The following is an 18,475-nucleotide window of genomic DNA, read 5'->3' on the forward strand; positions in this document are numbered from 1 at the left end:
TTGTTTCTCTGCATTTGAGTTTGTTTGTTCTGTTCCCTTTGTCACCAGGTGAGCGTGCTGCTGAACGGCATGCTGGACCACAGCTTTAAAGAGCGCTCTGTGAGGAAGACTCAGGGAAAACAGCTGGTTGAAGAGGTGCTGGGGAGATGGAATAGTCTGCAGTCCTGGTGGGAAGGACACACGTCAACTCCAGAGAGCAAAACGGCCACTCTGCTGCTCCTCTCTAAACTCCTACAGGTGATGTGAAGTTAATACTGTTATCCTAGGTCCAGGAAAGAACAACACAAGCATGCAAGGCTATCTTACCCGGTAAGTGTAATTTATTTCATGAAAACGTTTTCCCACCCTCATCAGATTGACTCCTCTGTCTGCTCTGATACAAACCATGAAGCGTTCAGACGGGTGTTTTCCACGTTCACTATGCTGCTGCTTGACATGACTCTGCCACTGAATCTCAAGGTAATGGAAATGGGATGGGTATATGTTAAAGTCACTGTGCTGCATTGTTAAAAACAACTGTAAGATTTGTACCTTTTCTGTTTGAGCTGATTATGTTTTTTTGTTGAACTGTCTCAACTCTTCAGAGTCAGGCTCTGTTGGTGTTGCCCTTCTTCACCACCCTCCCAGAGGAGCCATTAACTGAGTTGCAGAGAGCTCTTGACTCTCTGGTAGTGTCCCACTTCCCCATGCAGTCTGATGAGTTTGCGAAGGGCTCGCTTCACCGCAACAACTACATGGACTGTATCCGAAAGGTAAACTCCGCAAAGATGTTTTTAAACAAGCAGACTCTTATGTTTTCAAAGACTCTCATGTGGGAAGTTTCTCTTGTTGGTTTAACAATATAACACAGGGTGTACTTGGTGCTCGGGAATGATCCACCAATTGAACATGCCTTTCTGCCTTTTAGATGCTGGATGCTCTAGAGCTTTCCCAGAGCCCACTCCTGCTAAAACTGATGGCAGGGATTCTGTGTCGAGATAGAAAACACATCATGGAGGAGACCTTCCAAGCCTGCTTCCAAAGAATTGCAAAGCGGTAAGTAAAGCCTTCACAACCATTCATCGTCGATGGGGAAACAACTTCCCACTTTCGGAATGGGACCAGACAAGGAGCGTCGCCTTAGGTTGTACAGGAGTTGCTTATTTTGAGTCCATTCTGTGTTCATCATGTCTGACCAGGTCGAGCAGTGAGCGGCAGCTGCAGCTGCTGTGCACAGTGTACGGGGTGGTCCAGCAGGGGGAGGTGCCGAGGAGCTCCGTGCTGCAGGCCATGATGGAGAGGGTTCTGCTGCCTCTCGCGTCTCACTGTGGCACCAAAGCCCTGAATGACTTCTTCGTGGCAAATGTCTCCGACATAATAGTTTTGCTCCTTAGCCGCTTTACTAAGGTTTGCCTCTTAACCTTAACTGTCAATGTCAATGCTTGTTTTTGATGTTCTCCAATGATATTTGGTCATTAAGCTTGTGTTTTAACTTAGTTAAATGTTTATGTCCTCACAGCCTATTTAGAACGGAGGATCACATTTGAAATCGGTTTAAACCTATGTTTTGATTTTAGTCAAATGAGACAGAATTCGAGATCCAGCTGATGAAGAAGAACGGCTGCTACAAGCTGATGGAGCTCCTGTATTCCCGCCTTTCCAAAGATGAGGTTTACTCCAAGGAGTCCCGCATTAATCAAGCCTACTGTCGCTCAGACAAAACGGAGGGGAATGAGATGTCCAAGACCCTGATCAAGTAACACCTTTTACGATTCGAGAATTAACATAACCGTCATGTAAAATGAACCAATTCTTCCAGGGCTACATGATGAATATTGATTTTATTTATTTTAGGTCGTGTTTTGAAGCATTCACTGAGAATATGGCTGGTGAGTCTCAGCTCCTTAAACTTAGGAGACAGTATCACTGTGCCACATACAACTGTGCCATCGCTGTCATCAGCTGCAGCTTCAATGAGCCCAAGTTCTACCATGGCTTCCTCTTCAGTGAGAAACCAGAGAAGGTAACAACCAGCTTTAATAAATGTATTCAACTGTAGTCTAATCCATGGGAAGACAGTAATGATGTTCTCTTTGAGTAGTTAGAGGACTTCAAAGATTGTGGTTTTCTTTCCTTGTGCAGAATCAGTTCATTCTGGAGAATATCATTGACATTGAAAGGACCTACAACTTTCCAATTGAAATTGAGGTATGTTTTTTTATTTTACCCATTAGAACATAACTGTTATTTGAGTTGCCTTTGTGGTTTAATACATACACAAATCATCAGGTCCCACTTGAGAGAAAGAAGAAATACGTCATGATTCGAAGTGAAGTGAGCGAGGAGAACGGAGGTATTTACTGCTGCCAACATTATAGTTTGTTCTCCGTAAGTAGATGGTGTTTGATCATGAGTTTTATGTTTTCCACAGAAGCGCCAGTGTACCTGTCCTCCCAGTCTTACATGGCCGACAGCAGCCTGAGTGAGGAGATGAGTCAGTTTGACTTCTCTACCGGAGTCCAAAGCTTTTCCCTGAGCTCCCAGAACCCAGAAGGGCAGAGACGCACCGTTGCAAAGAGGGTGATTTTTTTTAGATTGTTCTTCTATCTTTGATCAAACAGATTACAGCCAGTATCGTGGCGAAGTGTTATATGGTGGTTTTGGCAGTTTGTCCCCAGATGATTGAGGGGAAACCTATTGCATTATAATCTGTTTATGTTGATACAGAAGTTTGTTGGTTTTGGACAGGTGACAGAAGAGGCAAATACTTCCCAGGATGCAATGGTGGATCTAGAAATGGATGAGCTGAATCAGCATGAATGCATGGCGACCATGACTGGTCTTATTGGACACATGCTGAGGAACAACATAACCCCCAAAGTTGAACAGGTCAGTGGCACTGAAGACGAGTTAATAAACTATTATTTCCATCAATATGCACAGCTTCACATCATGTGTATAATTATTGTGTTGTTGAAAACGCTCTCTCCTTTGCTAATCAAACAGGGAAACATGCCTAATGAACTTCCTCCATGGATGAAATTTCTACATGGAAAACTCTCAAATCCAGCAACACCTCTGAATATCAGACTCTTCATCTCAAAGCTCATCATCAACACAGAGGAGGTCAATGTCCCTCGATACAAATCCATTCATTTTCTTTCTTTGTAAATAAATATTATGATTTTTTTAATCCACCCGTTTGTGAAAACCCCATGAAAATGTTTTGCTCACTATTTTTTTTGTCGACAAATTGCGCTGATATCTCCAGGTTTTTCGACCATACGCCAAACACTGGTTGGGGCCGCTCCTGCAGGTCGTGGTTTCTGGAAACAACGGAGGAGGGGGGATCCATTTCATGGTGGTGGATATTGTTGTCACGGTGCTGTCTTGGACAAGCCTGGCCAGCCCCAAGGTGGCACATGTTTACATTTATATAAATCATTAATACATTTTGTCATTTCAGGATATAAGAATGATTATAGAGTTTAATGTTACTTTTTAAACTCTGTGAGAGTATTCCCATTTATTTTCTTGCTATTGCTACATTTTATTATCATATAAAATCTATTAATATTCTTAGTAACAGGATTCTTTTGTCGCAGGGTAACCCCAGAGATGAAGTGCTTGCCAACCGGCTGTTAGAGTTCCTGATGAAGAATTGTTTCCACTCCAAGAGGCCCGTTTTCCGCCACAATCTGGAGATCATTCGCACTCTCGTAGAGTGCTGGAAAGACTGTCTGCATGTGCCCTACAGGTAGAACTTGCACACTTACTGAACAGTTCATTTTCATGTGAAACAACCTGGGCTCAGTGGAAATGTCCAGGACACAGACACCGTTTAAACTATGCATGTTCCCTGAAGGTTGCACGCTCTGTATGAAGGAGATCGAAAAATGTCTTGTGAAAATCAATATACCGGTAGTTGAAATTGGTTTATGATTCTTTTTATTTGGCAACTCGCAGAAAGTCTCAATAGATCCGGTAGTGTTCTAGCATCATTACTGTGTTTTTCAAACAAATTATAATTGAACCAGTCCTTGACTTTTTCTCTTTTCTTGCAGTCTGATATACGACCGATTTCGTGACACCGACCCAAATAGCAAAGACAACTCTGTTGGACTTCAGCTGCTGGGAATCATCCTGGCCAACAACCTCCCTGCCCACGAGGCCTCCTGTGGAATTGAATATGATGGGTAAAATAAATAGTGTAGCTAAATGACCACATAAGCATACCGTGTCACCTGTCAAAACCATGATTACATGTGTTTACATGTTTGTTATACCTCACATATTGCAAAGTGTCTTTTAATCATTTCTGTCCTGTGTATTTTTTTCAGGTACATTCAGTCTCTCACCAACAACGTTACCTTTGTAAGGTACAAAGAAGTCTACGTAGCTGCTGCTGAAATTATCGGCCTCGTCCTGAAGAATATGACTGAAATGGACAATGTATGAGACCTTCCCAGATTTGTTGAATGACAGTTACTTTATATTTACATTTATGTCTGAGGAAAGCCCAGAGATAAATCCCTCCTCTTTTTATTCTGTAGCGTCGTCAAGAGCTTCTCAGTCTTGCTGCAAGTAAGATAACAAATCTGAAGAAAAAAGACATGGATGACAAGTTCATTATTTGCTTGAACAAAGTGTCAAAGCACTTTCCTCCATTCATGGATCGGTGAGTTTGTATTTCTAATCGGTTTATGCTATTTCAGCGTAATGCAAATAATGTCATAAATAAAGAAGAGGAATTTTACCTGACCAAAATCCTTTACTCTGAAAGTAAATAGTTTTTCAAACTTGTCTGGGGCTTTTTCTAACTGCAGTTTTATTTAAACTTTTTCAGATTTGTCAACTTTGTGTTCTCCCTTCTGCCGAAGCTGCACGGCATCTTAAAGACTCATTGTTTGGAGTGTGTGCTGAGCCGAGCTGATGTCATCCCAGACATCTTTCTTCATCTAAAGACCACAGGCTTCATTCAGATGATGAGCCATAGGTAATCCTAACCATACGGTTCTCCATGATTTGCATGTTTATTCTTTTTCTGTTTTAATAAAGCCTGATTTCCTATTATTATTATTATTATTATTATTATTATTATTATTACAAGTTTTCAGTGATTCTAATGATTCTGGGAATTGAAACGGGTACAGGAAGCAATATGTATAGTATTCACACAGTGCAGCAATGTGTTGTCAGTCATTTTGTTTAGTTATCACTTATTTAGACATTAGTTTTTTTATGATTTATTAACAGAGCTCTCTCAATAACCTAAATACTTTTTAAATGACCGGCTTCACACAAAAACAGTACATCCAGTTCCTTTGTGAGAATCAAATACAGAGACTCCAAAGAGATGTACCATACAGTGAGTCCTTTATTTAGCTGACACAAATGTGAATGGTTTTTATTTATTTTTTGCTGAGCTATGTGTCTGCACATCTCTCCAGGGATGAATCGAGGCAGAGAGTGTGTCTGGATATCATCCACAAGATCATAGCCCGCCTGACTCCAGTTGAGCTTCAGGAGCTCCTGGGAGCCGTGACAGCTTTTGTGTCCCACCCTTCCCCTGTGTGCAGAGAGAGGATGTATGACATCCTCATGTGGATCCAGGACAACTACAGGTACTGTGAGCCTTTTTGGCTTCAAACTAAACCACTAAAATGTGAGTAAAATGCATTCCAGGTGGCAAAACTTGTCAAATGTGCAAATCCTCCATGATGACTCGTGTTATATTGCTCTATGCTTTAATTCAACTGCATTACTGTACTTGTGTGTGTGTGTGTGTGTGTGTGTGTGTGTGTGTGTGTGTGTGTGTGTGTGTGTGTGTGTGTGTGTGTGTGTGTGTGTGTGTGTGTGTGTGTGTGTGTGTGTGTGTGTGTGTGTGTGTGTGTGTGTGTGTGTGTGTGTGTGTGTGTGTGTGTGTGTGTGTGTGTGTGTGTGTGTGTGTGTGTGTGTGTGTGTGTGTGTGTGTGTGTGTGTGTGTGTGTGTGTGTGTGTGTGTGTGTGTGTGTGTGTGTCACACACAGAGAGTTCATGTGGTCTTTAAGGATATACTGTTTTTCTTATTCGTCAAGTGATGCAGAGAGCATGGAAGACATCACCTCGGTTGAGGTCTTGAATGCAGCTAAAGAAACTTTACTTCAGGGACTATCTGAAGAAAACCAAGGCCTTCAGTAAGTCCCCAATATTTCTCACTTGCCTTAATTGTATGTTATAATTTCTTATATAACCCAGAAGAAGTGTATCCTGAACCCTCCACCATACAGTATTGAGTGTTTTTTAACTAACACCCCTCTTCCATTCTGTTTTCAGGCTTTATGTTCGGAACTTCTGGAGTCAGGAGAAGCGCCTCCCCACTGCGACCCTTGAGCGAATGATGGCAGTGCTTGGTTCTCTGTACTCCTGTCAAATAGAAAAGTGTTTCTTAAGCCTGGCTACCAATCTGCTGCTGGAAACAACCAGCCAGAGTCCCGACTTTAAACGAAACATTTTTGAGTATCCACTGTCAGAGTGTACCTTCCAGGTCCGTTGAAATCTGCAGCATTCATGTATCTCAAAGATTTCCATCTTAAGATTGAATTTGTTTGTAACTGATGAGTGTGATGGGTTTTTCACTCTCTAGGACTATGTGATTGATTCCAACTGGCGCCTCAGGAGTACAGTAATGACTCCCATGTTTGTTGAAACCCAAAGCTCTCAAATCCCTGAGAGTGTGTCAGCGACGCAGTCTGGAAGCATAAAGGGGAAGGTCCGAGCCACTCAGACTTCATTGGAGTTCAGCCAAACTCAAACAGCAGGTGCATAGATTTGAATATCCTGGTGTTGAAGCGTAACTCATGATCGAGGCATGTGAGGTACCAGATATATTTGCCTTTGAATTGATTTTTCCCCAGGTCGACGTACAGCATATAACTGGCTGACGGGCAGCAGTGTGGATACACTAGCAGACTACACCCTTGGCTCTGAGTCTCTGTCGTCATTGATGGTGTTTGATAAGAAATCAGAGAGGCAGGCTGCAGCGAGGAGGCCAGTAGGAGAAGGGTTTGGCCTCAGGCGGCTCACTGCATCAACAGATGAGGTGGACAGCCGCACACAAGGTTAGTCTTTTAAAAGGATAAACCCACCTTTTTAAATACGTAACATAAGTATGTTCTAATATCGAAATATTGGGTCATATAATCAAGTTGGAATAACTTGTGTGTCATGTGCAGTGTGACTATTTATGTTGATAGAAATTCTATTTAAGAGAATCTTTTTTGTCAACAGCTGCAAACGAGCAACGTAATAACATCCTGAGATTGAGACGCAGATTTCTCAAGGATCAGGAGAAAGTCAGCTTGAATTTTGCACAAAAAGAGATCCGACATCAAAGACAGAAAAAGGTAATAAACCTGCAACCTTGGAATGGAAGATTGAATGGCACCACAAATTCTTTTTAAGAAATACAGCCAGTGTCTATAACCATCAATGGTTCTGTTTGGTGTCCTACAGGAAGACAAAGCTGATCAGAGGCTAAGAAAAGAGGCTCAGGTGACTCTCTACCGTAACTACAGAGTGGGAGACTTTCCAGACGTCCAGATCCCGTACAGCAGCCTCATCGCCCCTCTCCAAGCACTAGCCCAGGTTAGACTGCCAGAGGTGTCTGTGCCCTTGCCCGGATACTTTAACCACAGCTAATTGACTTTTCCCTTTCTTTGCGTGGTCCTACAGAGAGATCCGATTTTAGCCAAGCAGCTGTTCAGCTCCCTGTTTGCTGGAATCCTTCAAGAAATGGAAACACTCAAACCAAGAGAGGAGAGCGGGAGGATTAAAGAGGAGCTGCGGTGCAACATGAATACATTCCTGAGCAAAAGCTCCCTCTGCTTCCCTCCATTCATAGCATGTGTGCAGGTAAGACATTGAGAATAATTAACCATTTAAATATTTTTACTTTTATCTGAAAAATGACATTTAAAGGGCTAGAATGGAAGATGTATTGGTAATAATTACACTGTATTAATGACCAATGAGAAAAAAGCTTGCAAGGTCTCATACTGAAGGTATTTGGAAACTTGATTATCAATGTCAACCCTAAAACCACATCCCTAAGGCCGAAAGCTGATGGGTTGAGTTTCAATCCTGCTTGTGTTGTTAGGACATGTGCCACCAGCATAAGGAGCTCCATCAGCTGGATCCAGCAGCCATCAGCTCCACCTGCCTGATGAGCCTCCAGCAGCCGTCGGGCATCCTGCTGCTGGAGGAGAGCTTGTTGCAGGGGGGGGGGGGGCACGAAGAGCCTTCTGCCAAGCGCTCCCGAGGACGCAAAGAAATCCCCCCAGATACCAACAAATGGATCCACCTTGCAAGGTAACACATTGTTGTAATGAATGGTCTTAGGTGATTTGGTTAAGTGCTAAAAATGCTTTTTGTTTTCCAGGCTTTACAGATCTTTGGAGGACTTTGATGTTGTGCGCGGCATCTTTGGTGGTAAAGTTGGGACCAAGTCCATCACCTGTGATGCACTTCAAGCTGAAGCCAACAATGACTATGCAGAAGCTGTTAAGCTTTACAATGGGGTATAGTTTTTCCCAATACAATACATCTATAGTGGTTATTTAGCATGTCTAGGCACCTGGATTGATTGGTTCAGTTTTACCTTGATTACCTGCTGTGGGTGAAACATATTGATCATTTGTATACTCATTTCATACTGGCAGGCTCTCAACACTGAGCTGTGGAGTGATAATGAGCCCACGGACTCTGAGAAGGACTTCTGGGAGATCGCTGCAATGGAGGCCTACAGTCATCTGACTGAATGGAAGTCTCTCCAGTACTGCTCCACTGTGTACATAGATGACAACTCCCCACCCAACCTGGAGAAGATGTGGTCTGAGCCGCTCTACCAGGTAATACATCTGACCTTTCAAATTCAAAGAATGTACCAAGAAGATGACATCCTGCAAGTTTGACTCTGACCAAAATGCTGTTCTTCTTCTCTTGTTTAAAGTGCAGCGAGGGAGTGTTTGAAATGAAAACCTACATTACAGATACACCTCTTAGAATCTTTAGTCCTTTTTAGTAATGGTAATCAAAGGTTACATTTGACCCCAAAAGAAGAAAGATTTCTTTAGCAAATCGTAGGATTGTGAAATCAATGGTATTCAGATGTCATTTAAGTTTATGCAAAGCTTTTCTTAATAGTATCTTTGCTTTGGTGCCAGGACATGTACCTGCAGCACATGATCCGCAGCATGTTGAAGCAGCTGCAGCTGGGCGAGACGGACCAAACTCTTCTCACCTTCATCGACAAAGCCATGAAGGTGGAGGAGCGCAAAAAGCTGCTGGAAAGCCATTACAGCCAAGAGCTCAGCTTACTCTACATCCTGCAGGAGGACTATGACCGCGCAAAATACTACACCAACTACGCCATGCAGCTCTTCATGCAGGTCGGCTGTTAAGCGCTCTTCAAATAATTATTATTCATTCTTACTTCAAAAGCAACACAAAATGTTTTTACTGAACAGTATAATGTGTATGTATTTAGAATTCATACACATTATACTGTTCAGTAAAAACATTTTTTTTTTGTGTTCCAAAATATTGGAAGTGGCAGTGCATTCAATGTCTTTGCCTCTTACAGAACTACTCCAGTGTGGATACGCTGTTGACTCAAAGTCGGCTGACCATCCTGCAGTCAGTGCAGGCTTTGACTGAAATCCAGGACTTCCTACTGTTCATTAGAGAAGAGGGTGAGCAGATGCTACCTTTTTAAAACTCAAAAAACTGTGAATATCCCCAAAACATGACCCCTCAGGCTTATTATTTAATCCAAAGTAATACCCTGTAGTATAATCTCACTACAACTGACCTCGTTACATACTTTGAAAACAATCTGCTTTCCCACACTCTTCAATACCTTATTCATGTTCATTCATTAGTGTCTGTGAGCTCCCTAAAGCGGCTCATCCGACTGTGGACTGAGCGGTACCCTGATGCTAAAGCGGATCCAATTAACTTATGGGATGATATCATCACATCTCGGTAAGAAAGGAACATTTTGTGTAAATGATCAGAAAACAAATGATGTGTAACATTTGATCTCCACATTTCAGATGTTTCTTCTTGGACAAGATCAGGGAAAAGCTAAGGGTCCACGCTCCCAGTGACAGCATGGAGGTGGACGACTCAGAAGGTGACATTGACACATTAGTTAATGAGTGCAAGTTCAACATGAAGCTGCAAATGGCCGACAGCGCGTGGAAGCAGGTGAGGAACCAGCTGTGGAGGTTATTCTTCTTCTGCTATCACGTTTTACACTCAATTTGGAACATGTACGTTGTTTTCAGAATAACTTTCCTGTGGCCACCAAGCTGCTGAAGGAACTTCACGGAGAGGCCAAAGCAAACAGAGGCTGGTTGCTGCGGTGGGTCCACAGCTTTAGCCGTTACAACCATAAACGCAGCCTGGCCCAGGGTCCTGTGGAGCAAATCAGTACAGTGCTGAAGATTGTCCCACTCCTGGGTAAGCAAGGGAAATAACTCCTGTATGAACTCTTTGCCATAACACATCTGAGAATCAACAGCATTCAAGCATTTTATTTTTAGCACTTGTTCCTGTTTAAAACATTGTAGTAATTGAACAAGTCAGGGTGTCTACTTATTAATATCAACATTTCAAGTTTGTAAGGCCATTCCTTGGAGGCATTAAACTGGAAAAAGACACTTTTTTATTTTAGTTTTACACTTTTTGACGCTATTTATAGTTTTTGTGTTAGTTAGCCAGTTGTAGTAACACATATAAAGTAATCAGCATATGACATTGTTGAGATTATTTCAATGACACTCAAGTATAACTTTACTTAAGTTGCTGTGAAATGCTGAAAAGTGTGACTGTATTTTAATGTCAGCTCTTTTGTTTCTGCAGAGGACCTTCAGGATGACTGTCAGAGCGCCACAGCTCAAATATTCAGATTCCAAAAGATACTCCAGGGTACGTCTTTCGACATCCTGGCAACAGCTGTAAGCAAGAGCCCCTCGGTGCTGGGAACTATTGAAGCGGAGAAAGCAGAGAGAATTGCGCAGCTCTCTGGATGTGCTTGGCCCAGTGCAGATCCAAAGGTAGGTATCCTTCTTATATCTTTTAAAACATATAATGTACAGTATGTCTTGTGCAAAAATGTGTTGTATGTTAAAAATAATGATTTGCTAAAAACTGTTTTTCCTGCAGAAAGTGGAAGTGGGGCTGCAGCTAAAAGCATTGCAGTTGCTGTGTGATGCTACCAGAAAGGCTGACGAAGAGCTCCAGTCTTATACTCAGGACTGTGTGGAGAGCAGCAGCATCATTGAGACATACATGGCTTTGGCTAACTTCTGTGACAAGCTGCTGCGGGAGGAGGAGCAGAAAGATACTGGTGAGACATAATGCTAGCCAATGGTTTTCAAAGGATACTCTGAGGACACTTTATTTACTGTTTACGTTTCTTCATGCCCTCATGCAACCGTAACCCAGTGATCTAACTTGTAATGTTTTTGCGTTTTGTTACAGAAAGCCAATTTCCAGACCTGCTGTCGCTGCCTGTTCGTGTAGTGGAGAGCATGATGAAAGCACTGAAGATGAACTCAGAGGAAGCTCGCCTCAAGTTCCCACGTCTGCTGCAGATCATAGAGTTGTACCCCTCTGAGACACTGGACCTCATAACAAAAGAGGTAAGAATCTTAAGACCAGGGATGTCATGTTGTGTGAAAACAAAATTATCATTTTTCAAAATCAATTATTTGACTCTTTGTTATCTTGAATTTGTGAAGAAAGGTTGTTTTTCCCACATGATTTCAAACAGAAATGAAGTAAAGCCATATTAAAACATCTGTTTCTGTGTGTAGATGATGTCCATTCCATGCTGGATGCTGATTGGCTGGATTAGCCAAATGGTTGCCCTACTGGACAAGCCCGAAGCAGTGGCCGTGCAGCACTGCATTGGGCAGATAGCAGAGTGCTACCCTCAGGCACTGGTTTACGCTCTGATGATCAGCAGAGAATGTTACCAGTTTGAGGACTCTGCTACAGGCTTCAGGCAGCAGGAATTTGTCAACAGGTAAACTACCAAAAAGAAATTCTGGGGAAGAATTAAAAAAGACACTTAAATATACATAAATTACGGTACTATTTATTGGTATTGTGCTTGTGTGTTTATTAACAGGCTCATGAGCATGCTTGATAAAGGAGAAGCTGTGAAAAACGTTGTGGATGCACTGCAGCAGCTAACAAACCCTGATATGCTTTTTAAGGTAATAAGTGCAAGTTTAATCATGAATGAACCAAACGGCCCCCGGTTATTAACCTGTCTTTACCTGATGATTGTCATTTGGCCCACACAGGATTGGTGGGACTATGTGAAAAATGAATTTGAGAGACCAAGCTTCGACAAGAAGCAGATGGCCAACATGTATGACGAGATGCTCTCTTCCCTCGGGGATCGTGACATGGGCCGCCATGGAAAGTTTCGCACAAGATTCATCAAGGTTTCTTTTCTTTGATCCCTTTCGTATAGCAACAGTATGTTTACTCTACACAAGAGCACTATTCAACGACATTTGTTTGTTTATTTAACAGAAATTTTCCAAAGAGGTGGAGAAACTACTGGGACCTAAAGGCAGCAAACTGTTTGAGAAGAGGAAAGAGAAGAATTTTTTGCGGCAAGTGGAGGAACTCGCATCATCCATGCGTCAATTCCAAAATGACCCACCAGGGAATCTGAAGGAATACTCGCCCTTGCTGAGTAGATTTAAAGCAGACACATTCAACAATGAGCTAGAGATTCCAGGTCAGTTTAAACTTGCACGATTCAAATCAGGGCAATCTGAGCTCTCTAAATGTAGGTGTCGAGTAATCTGTTGACTGATGAAGCTGTTTTTCTTTCCTGTCGCTATAGGACAATATGATGGCAGATCCAAACCTTTGCCGGAGTATCATGCAAAAATAACAGGCTTTGACGAAAGGGTATGTTTATTTTGACATTTACTTTAAAATAATAGTTTTCTAACCCTTTTTAAGGTCAGTACATTAGCTTGATGTTATGCCCCGCAGGTAAAGGTGATGTCCTCTCTTCGCAAACCCAAACGTCTGATCATCCGTGGGGATGATGAACGGGACCACCCCTTCCTGGTGAAGGGTGGAGAGGACCTTCGTCAGGACCAACGCATCGAGCAGCTGTTTGTTGTCATGAACATTCTGCTGAGTCACGATGCGGCCTGCACCAACAGAGGCATGCAGCTGCGCACCTATCAAGTCATTCCCATCACCAGAAGGTAGTGGGCTTCTCTGCTTATCCATTACTCTGTCCTTCCAGTTTAATTGAATGCTTGTCATCTTTACATAAATTGAAGTAGGACTAGATCATGTTTTTTTTATGTTCTTTGGTAGCGGGATCAAGCAAGGAAGAGATTTAAAAACAGAACAAAGTCTAGATCAGAGGTGCCCAGTACGTCGACCGCGATCGACCGGTCGACCGCGGGGGCAATGCTGGTAGATCGCGAGTCATTCATAAATTAAAAAAAATCCAGCTCCGTTAAAATAGACAAAACAGGTTTTGATCCCTCCTCCCTTGGCCTCCCTGCCACTTAATTCAGGAGTTGACTTGATTGACAGAAAAAGCGACCTATTGCTTTCCAGTCTGTTAACCCAGAATGCAAAGCGATACAAAATCAGTCAAGTGCCGGGAGAGACAAACAACAAAATGAGTGCGGGAACGAGCAAAAAGCTAAAGACATACCACTTCCACACAGAATGGGAGGGAGAATCTTTGTTTGTGATGTCACATTCAAAGGTTATTTGCCTCATTTGTAAAGCAAGCGTCGCTCTGCCAAAGAAAGGTAACGTGGAGAGGCATTATCGGAGTGTTCACAAGGCATATGACAGCGACTTCCCTCCGAGTAGCGAGTTGAGAAAGTTCATGTATTATTGCTACACAAACATTATCTCTTAGTCTTAGTGTCACCAACTCGTTTCTAACATGCAAAAAGACAAACAAATGCGTCTATGGTCGGTGTATTTTCTATCTTTCCAATCCAGAAGAGATCTCTCTCTCCCCCTTCTGTTTGCAAGGGGGCGGGGCAGTTTACACACACGCATCTGCTACATGCAGCAACACACGGAGGAGATGGTGGAGAGAAGCGCTCCAAGGTGTGGTTACATGTTACCCGTCTTGAGGTGGACAATGCTCGTCACCAAAAGTGTTTAGCATGTAAGGGCGGTAACACGAGCAATTTGTCTAAACATTTAGCAAAAGTGCACCACATTCAGACGGACGAATGCACCGGGTTCGACTGTCTTTCTAGTAGCTCTGTAGCCCCATCCACGAGTAACGTTTCCACGTCAGGTGTTATGTATGCTAGCAGCAACACACGGAGTTAACTACATTATACAAACATGGGTTAATGATTAGAGGTAACTGAGTTATTTATTTTGTTAAAGTTTAAGCTATTCTGTTTCCAGTTCTGTCATCAGATTATTTTATAAGATTTGTTTAAACATTGTTGTTTCTTTTGATGTGAAATATTATTTATTTAATTCAAATAAAAAGCAATGTTAATTTTGTTCACAATTTGTTAAGTTAATTTAATAATATATGTATTTTTGAATCAAGTATTCATCTTTATTGTCTTCATTGTTAGTTTCCACATGCCTAAAACAACCTCAAACTAAATCTAAAAGGTGATGGCTAAATAAGAGCGTTTGAGAAATTGTGCAAGGCACACAGTAGTAGTCCGAATAGTCGATTAATCGTTTCATTAATCTATAGATTAATCGATAATCAAATTAGTCGTTTGTTGCAGCCCTATTGTAGTTATCCCATGTAAAAATAAAACGTGTTATTCAGCAACCCTTGCAATTTGGGATTTTATTTTTGGTTGGTAGACCTCGGTTAGCTGGTCATTTCAAAAGTAGCTCACCAGCCAAAAAAGTGTGGGCACCCCTGGTCTAGATATACAAAAACGATTATATTTTCTAATACAAATTGAAATAATACTAGTATTGTTCAGTGAAGTTTAATTTGCCATCCTCACTGCCTTTTACAGAATTGGCCTCATTGAATGGATGGAGAATACCTGTACTCTGAAAGACTTCTTGTACAACACAATGACTGACGCTGAACGGGACACAGCAGGAAGGTACAGTATTTGTATTTCACTCTTATAACTTCTATGTCTTGAGTGATTAAGTTGAAATTAAATCTTCAGAGCTATTAAACTTTCCACATTATATATATTTTAATGCTGTCAAAATTACCGCGTTAACGGCGGTAATTAATTTTTTTAATTAATTGCAAAATATTTAACGCATTTAACGCATGCGCAGAATGGCCCGCCCCATACATCCCACCAGTGGCAGCGCCAGGGTATGGCTGGGGTAGGCTACAGCCATACCAAGAAATGGCTTAGCCCCACCATGAAAAATTATGTTTAAGTAAGCAAAATAAATAGAACATCTTTGATAAAGTCTTCTGGCCAATCAGAATCAAGATAACGGAATGGTGTTGTTGCAGGAAGTCCCAACGGAGAATACTTTTGCTGTACTACATCTCTATACATCGATACAACATTACGTGTTGATAGAAATCAATACGTAATGAAATAAGACCCCACGGTTTGATGATTGATAGGTGTGTGGGCTGTCTTTCATTTTGACACACAGAACAATGTTATAATAAACATACATACTGTATGTTAAATGGATATATCCGCCTTCTTTCATTTATCTTTCCATTCCCACAACAACATACATAAAGAAATTGCATATTTTGGACATAGTTCGAATGGTGATTAATCATGATTACCGTAATTAATTTTTAAGCTGTGATTAATCTGATTAAAATGTTTAATCATTTGAAAGCCCTAATATATTTGTATCAAATATTATGAATTTGAGATCCAAGATACTGCATCGTAAATGGTGGATGTCTTTAAGGTTTTAAGGTCTAAAGAAAATATAAAATACAATAACACTAAACTAAACATATATTGTCTTTCTTCTTTTAAAGGTGTGCCGAAGATTACAATAAATGGCTTCAAACCATCAGTCCAAAGATAAATGGTATAGCACTATATGCTTCAGCTTACAAGTAAGTTTCCTGAGTGTTCATTTTTTATCCTGAAACTTATTGAGTATTATCAAATGTGAAATATCAGACAACCATGATCTACAGCATATTTATCCTTTGTCAGGCAAGCCAAACGTAATGAGACGGTCAACAACTTTTCCAAAGTGATGAAGCATGTACCCAGTGACCTCCTGAAGTAAGTTTAATTTGTATTAAATAAAACTGCTCATTATAACATCATTTCACAACATAACTCAATTTCTTCTCTTTTTCAATTTGGCAGGAGAGCTTTCCTGAAGATGTGCAACAGCCCTGAAGCCTTTCTTTCCTTGCGCTCACACTTCATCAGCTCGCATGCCTTGCTCTGTGTGAGCCACTGGATTCTAGGTATTGGAGACCGCCATCTCTCCAACTTCATGATCAACATGGAAACAGGAGGCATGATCGGCATCGACTTTGGTCATGCATTCGGTTCAGCCACACAGGTTATTCTTGTTTGTTGCATTTAAAAATGAATGTTGAAATATTTCAGTCGGCACCAAAGTGGTGACCTGACCTATTATAAATCAATTGTATTTCCTCCCAGTTCCTCCCTGTGCCTGAGCTCATGCCATTCCGGCTGACACAGCAGTTTGTGAATCTAATGCAACCATTGAAGGAGTCGGGTTTGATCCAGAGCATCATGGTACACTCCCTCCGAGCCTACAGAGCTGAGCCAGACCTTTTGCTGAACACCATGGATGTGTTCGTCAAGGAGCCCTCGCTGGACTGGAAGGTAACCAATCACTCCTCCCTCGAAAAGATCCTATTAAACATTGAATTTCTGATTTGTCACTGTGCAACAAGTGAACTGCAGATTATAAGGCATTAGTATAGGCAGGGGTGCACATAACTTTTTTGCCCTGGTTCTCAAAGGAGCACCTGGAGATGTTGCTTGGTGCGCATCCTTAAAATGAAATAAACCGGACCTTTTGAGGGGTACTTGACTTTATGAAGGGGGGGAGGTGCGCTCGTGAGCACGCAGCAGGGTTACTGTGTGGAGCGCATTAAGCAGACCCTTCACGCGATAGCGAGGGGTAGAGCGAGGGATCGCAGATGCCGTGGTGCTCGTGGACGGATTAAAACAATTAAACCTAAATGGCTCGCGAATTATACTTCGGCGGCCGTTAATATACCTGGGCTACAGCCATACCAAGAAATAAAGTCTATGTGTGGGAAACCCTGCTATCTTACCAGTTCTTATGCAACTCGCAAATATCTCTCTCTTTTGTATCTCTCTCTTCTCTCTTTTGTATCTCTCTCTTCTCTCTTTTCTCTCTCTCCCTCTCTCAATGTTGGTGCGCAAATGCGCCTTTTTTCAAATGATCAGAATACTTGTAAGTAGTTGTAATATTTGACACAAACATGAAATGGAGACCTTTTTCTAATACTTCACACAAGAAAGTACATTACATTAAATAGATTTATTATTTATTATTTACATTTCAAACTGAACTACAAATGATGTTTCTCTTACAGAACTTTGAGTTGAAACAGCTGAAGAAAGGAGGCACATGGACAGAAGACGTGAACACCAAAGAAATCAACTGGTACCCCCTGCAGAAGGTGAACTTTGCCAGAAGAAAACTAGAAGGAGCAAATCCAGCTGCTATAACCAGGTATATAATCACATACGGTATAATCATCACAATACGTCAAATGAATTACGTTTTATTATCTAAGTTCTGTTTCAGAGGCTTTTTTGAGCCTTCAAAATGGCATCATTTGAATTGGACATGTGTGTGATTGGATGTTGTTTTGTTTTTGTCAGTGAGGAGCTGAAGCTGGGCTTTGAGAAGGACGCTTCTTTCCCAGGGCTCCAGTCTGTGGCGCTGGGGAGTGAGGAGCACAACATCCGTGCTAAGCTTCCAGCTGCAGGCCTGTCAGTGGAGAAGCAGGTGGACTGTCTGCTGGACCAAGCCATGGACCCAAATGTGCTTGGCAGAGTTTGGCAGGGCTGGGAACCATGGATGTGATTGATTTTCAATTACAATATGTAGTAAACAACTCATTGCTGGATAGTCGCACAGACTTTGGAAATGTGTCGGAAAAGGAAATTGGGGAACATTGTTTAAAAAAAAAATCAAATGTTTTGTCTTTTGTACCTGTGAAAAGATAATTTTTGAAATATGAAAAGGATTTGGTAGTATCAGCATATTATTGGCCACTTTCAAAACATTTCAAAACGTTTGTGTGAGAATAGTACAATCAAAAATATTCTTGTTTTAACATAAGGGCCTAAATATTTTGATGTTGGCAATTCCTTGCACTTAAATTCTAATGGAACAGGACCAATCCTTACCATCCTTTATTTCTGTCTTGTAACTTCAGTTTGAACAAAAAAATAAATGTGAGATGCTGATGTAAAAAAAGATACTA

The 18,475-nt window shown here is 41.5% G+C and overlaps 1 protein-coding gene across 1 annotated transcript in view; it reads left to right on the top strand.

The window, feature by feature from the left end:
* Positions 1-18,472, top strand: part of prkdc (protein kinase, DNA-activated, catalytic subunit) — a 29,902-nt gene extending 11,430 nt beyond the window's left edge. The window contains exons 37-86 of the mRNA XM_079661764.1: positions 49-237; positions 355-459; positions 585-752; positions 908-1,035; positions 1,179-1,386; positions 1,557-1,735; positions 1,834-2,002; positions 2,122-2,187; positions 2,269-2,332; positions 2,411-2,559; positions 2,728-2,868; positions 2,986-3,105; positions 3,251-3,394; positions 3,585-3,736; positions 4,044-4,175; positions 4,320-4,431; positions 4,533-4,657; positions 4,826-4,975; positions 5,430-5,603; positions 6,057-6,155; positions 6,295-6,505; positions 6,605-6,779; positions 6,876-7,079; positions 7,249-7,364; positions 7,474-7,605; positions 7,693-7,872; positions 8,117-8,328; positions 8,399-8,537; positions 8,679-8,867; positions 9,183-9,407; positions 9,602-9,710; positions 9,900-10,002; positions 10,074-10,227; positions 10,308-10,482; positions 10,885-11,078; positions 11,188-11,371; positions 11,506-11,666; positions 11,841-12,052; positions 12,158-12,245; positions 12,336-12,479; positions 12,571-12,781; positions 12,890-12,957; positions 13,045-13,265; positions 15,036-15,128; positions 15,998-16,078; positions 16,182-16,253; positions 16,341-16,542; positions 16,644-16,832; positions 17,576-17,715; positions 17,868-18,472. Coding sequence (XP_079517890.1) covers positions 49-237; positions 355-459; positions 585-752; positions 908-1,035; positions 1,179-1,386; positions 1,557-1,735; positions 1,834-2,002; positions 2,122-2,187; positions 2,269-2,332; positions 2,411-2,559; positions 2,728-2,868; positions 2,986-3,105; positions 3,251-3,394; positions 3,585-3,736; positions 4,044-4,175; positions 4,320-4,431; positions 4,533-4,657; positions 4,826-4,975; positions 5,430-5,603; positions 6,057-6,155; positions 6,295-6,505; positions 6,605-6,779; positions 6,876-7,079; positions 7,249-7,364; positions 7,474-7,605; positions 7,693-7,872; positions 8,117-8,328; positions 8,399-8,537; positions 8,679-8,867; positions 9,183-9,407; positions 9,602-9,710; positions 9,900-10,002; positions 10,074-10,227; positions 10,308-10,482; positions 10,885-11,078; positions 11,188-11,371; positions 11,506-11,666; positions 11,841-12,052; positions 12,158-12,245; positions 12,336-12,479; positions 12,571-12,781; positions 12,890-12,957; positions 13,045-13,265; positions 15,036-15,128; positions 15,998-16,078; positions 16,182-16,253; positions 16,341-16,542; positions 16,644-16,832; positions 17,576-17,715; positions 17,868-18,072 — 7,563 coding nt within the window. The 3' untranslated portion in view covers positions 18,073-18,472. The remainder of the gene's footprint in view (positions 1-48; positions 238-354; positions 460-584; positions 753-907; positions 1,036-1,178; positions 1,387-1,556; positions 1,736-1,833; positions 2,003-2,121; positions 2,188-2,268; positions 2,333-2,410; positions 2,560-2,727; positions 2,869-2,985; positions 3,106-3,250; positions 3,395-3,584; positions 3,737-4,043; positions 4,176-4,319; positions 4,432-4,532; positions 4,658-4,825; positions 4,976-5,429; positions 5,604-6,056; positions 6,156-6,294; positions 6,506-6,604; positions 6,780-6,875; positions 7,080-7,248; positions 7,365-7,473; positions 7,606-7,692; positions 7,873-8,116; positions 8,329-8,398; positions 8,538-8,678; positions 8,868-9,182; positions 9,408-9,601; positions 9,711-9,899; positions 10,003-10,073; positions 10,228-10,307; positions 10,483-10,884; positions 11,079-11,187; positions 11,372-11,505; positions 11,667-11,840; positions 12,053-12,157; positions 12,246-12,335; positions 12,480-12,570; positions 12,782-12,889; positions 12,958-13,044; positions 13,266-15,035; positions 15,129-15,997; positions 16,079-16,181; positions 16,254-16,340; positions 16,543-16,643; positions 16,833-17,575; positions 17,716-17,867) is intronic.
* Positions 18,473-18,475: the final 3 nt, after the last annotated feature.

Source organism: Notothenia rossii (genome assembly GCF_949606895.1).
Source record: "Notothenia rossii genome assembly, chromosome: 12".
NCBI lineage: Eukaryota > Metazoa > Chordata > Actinopteri > Perciformes > Nototheniidae > Notothenia > Notothenia rossii.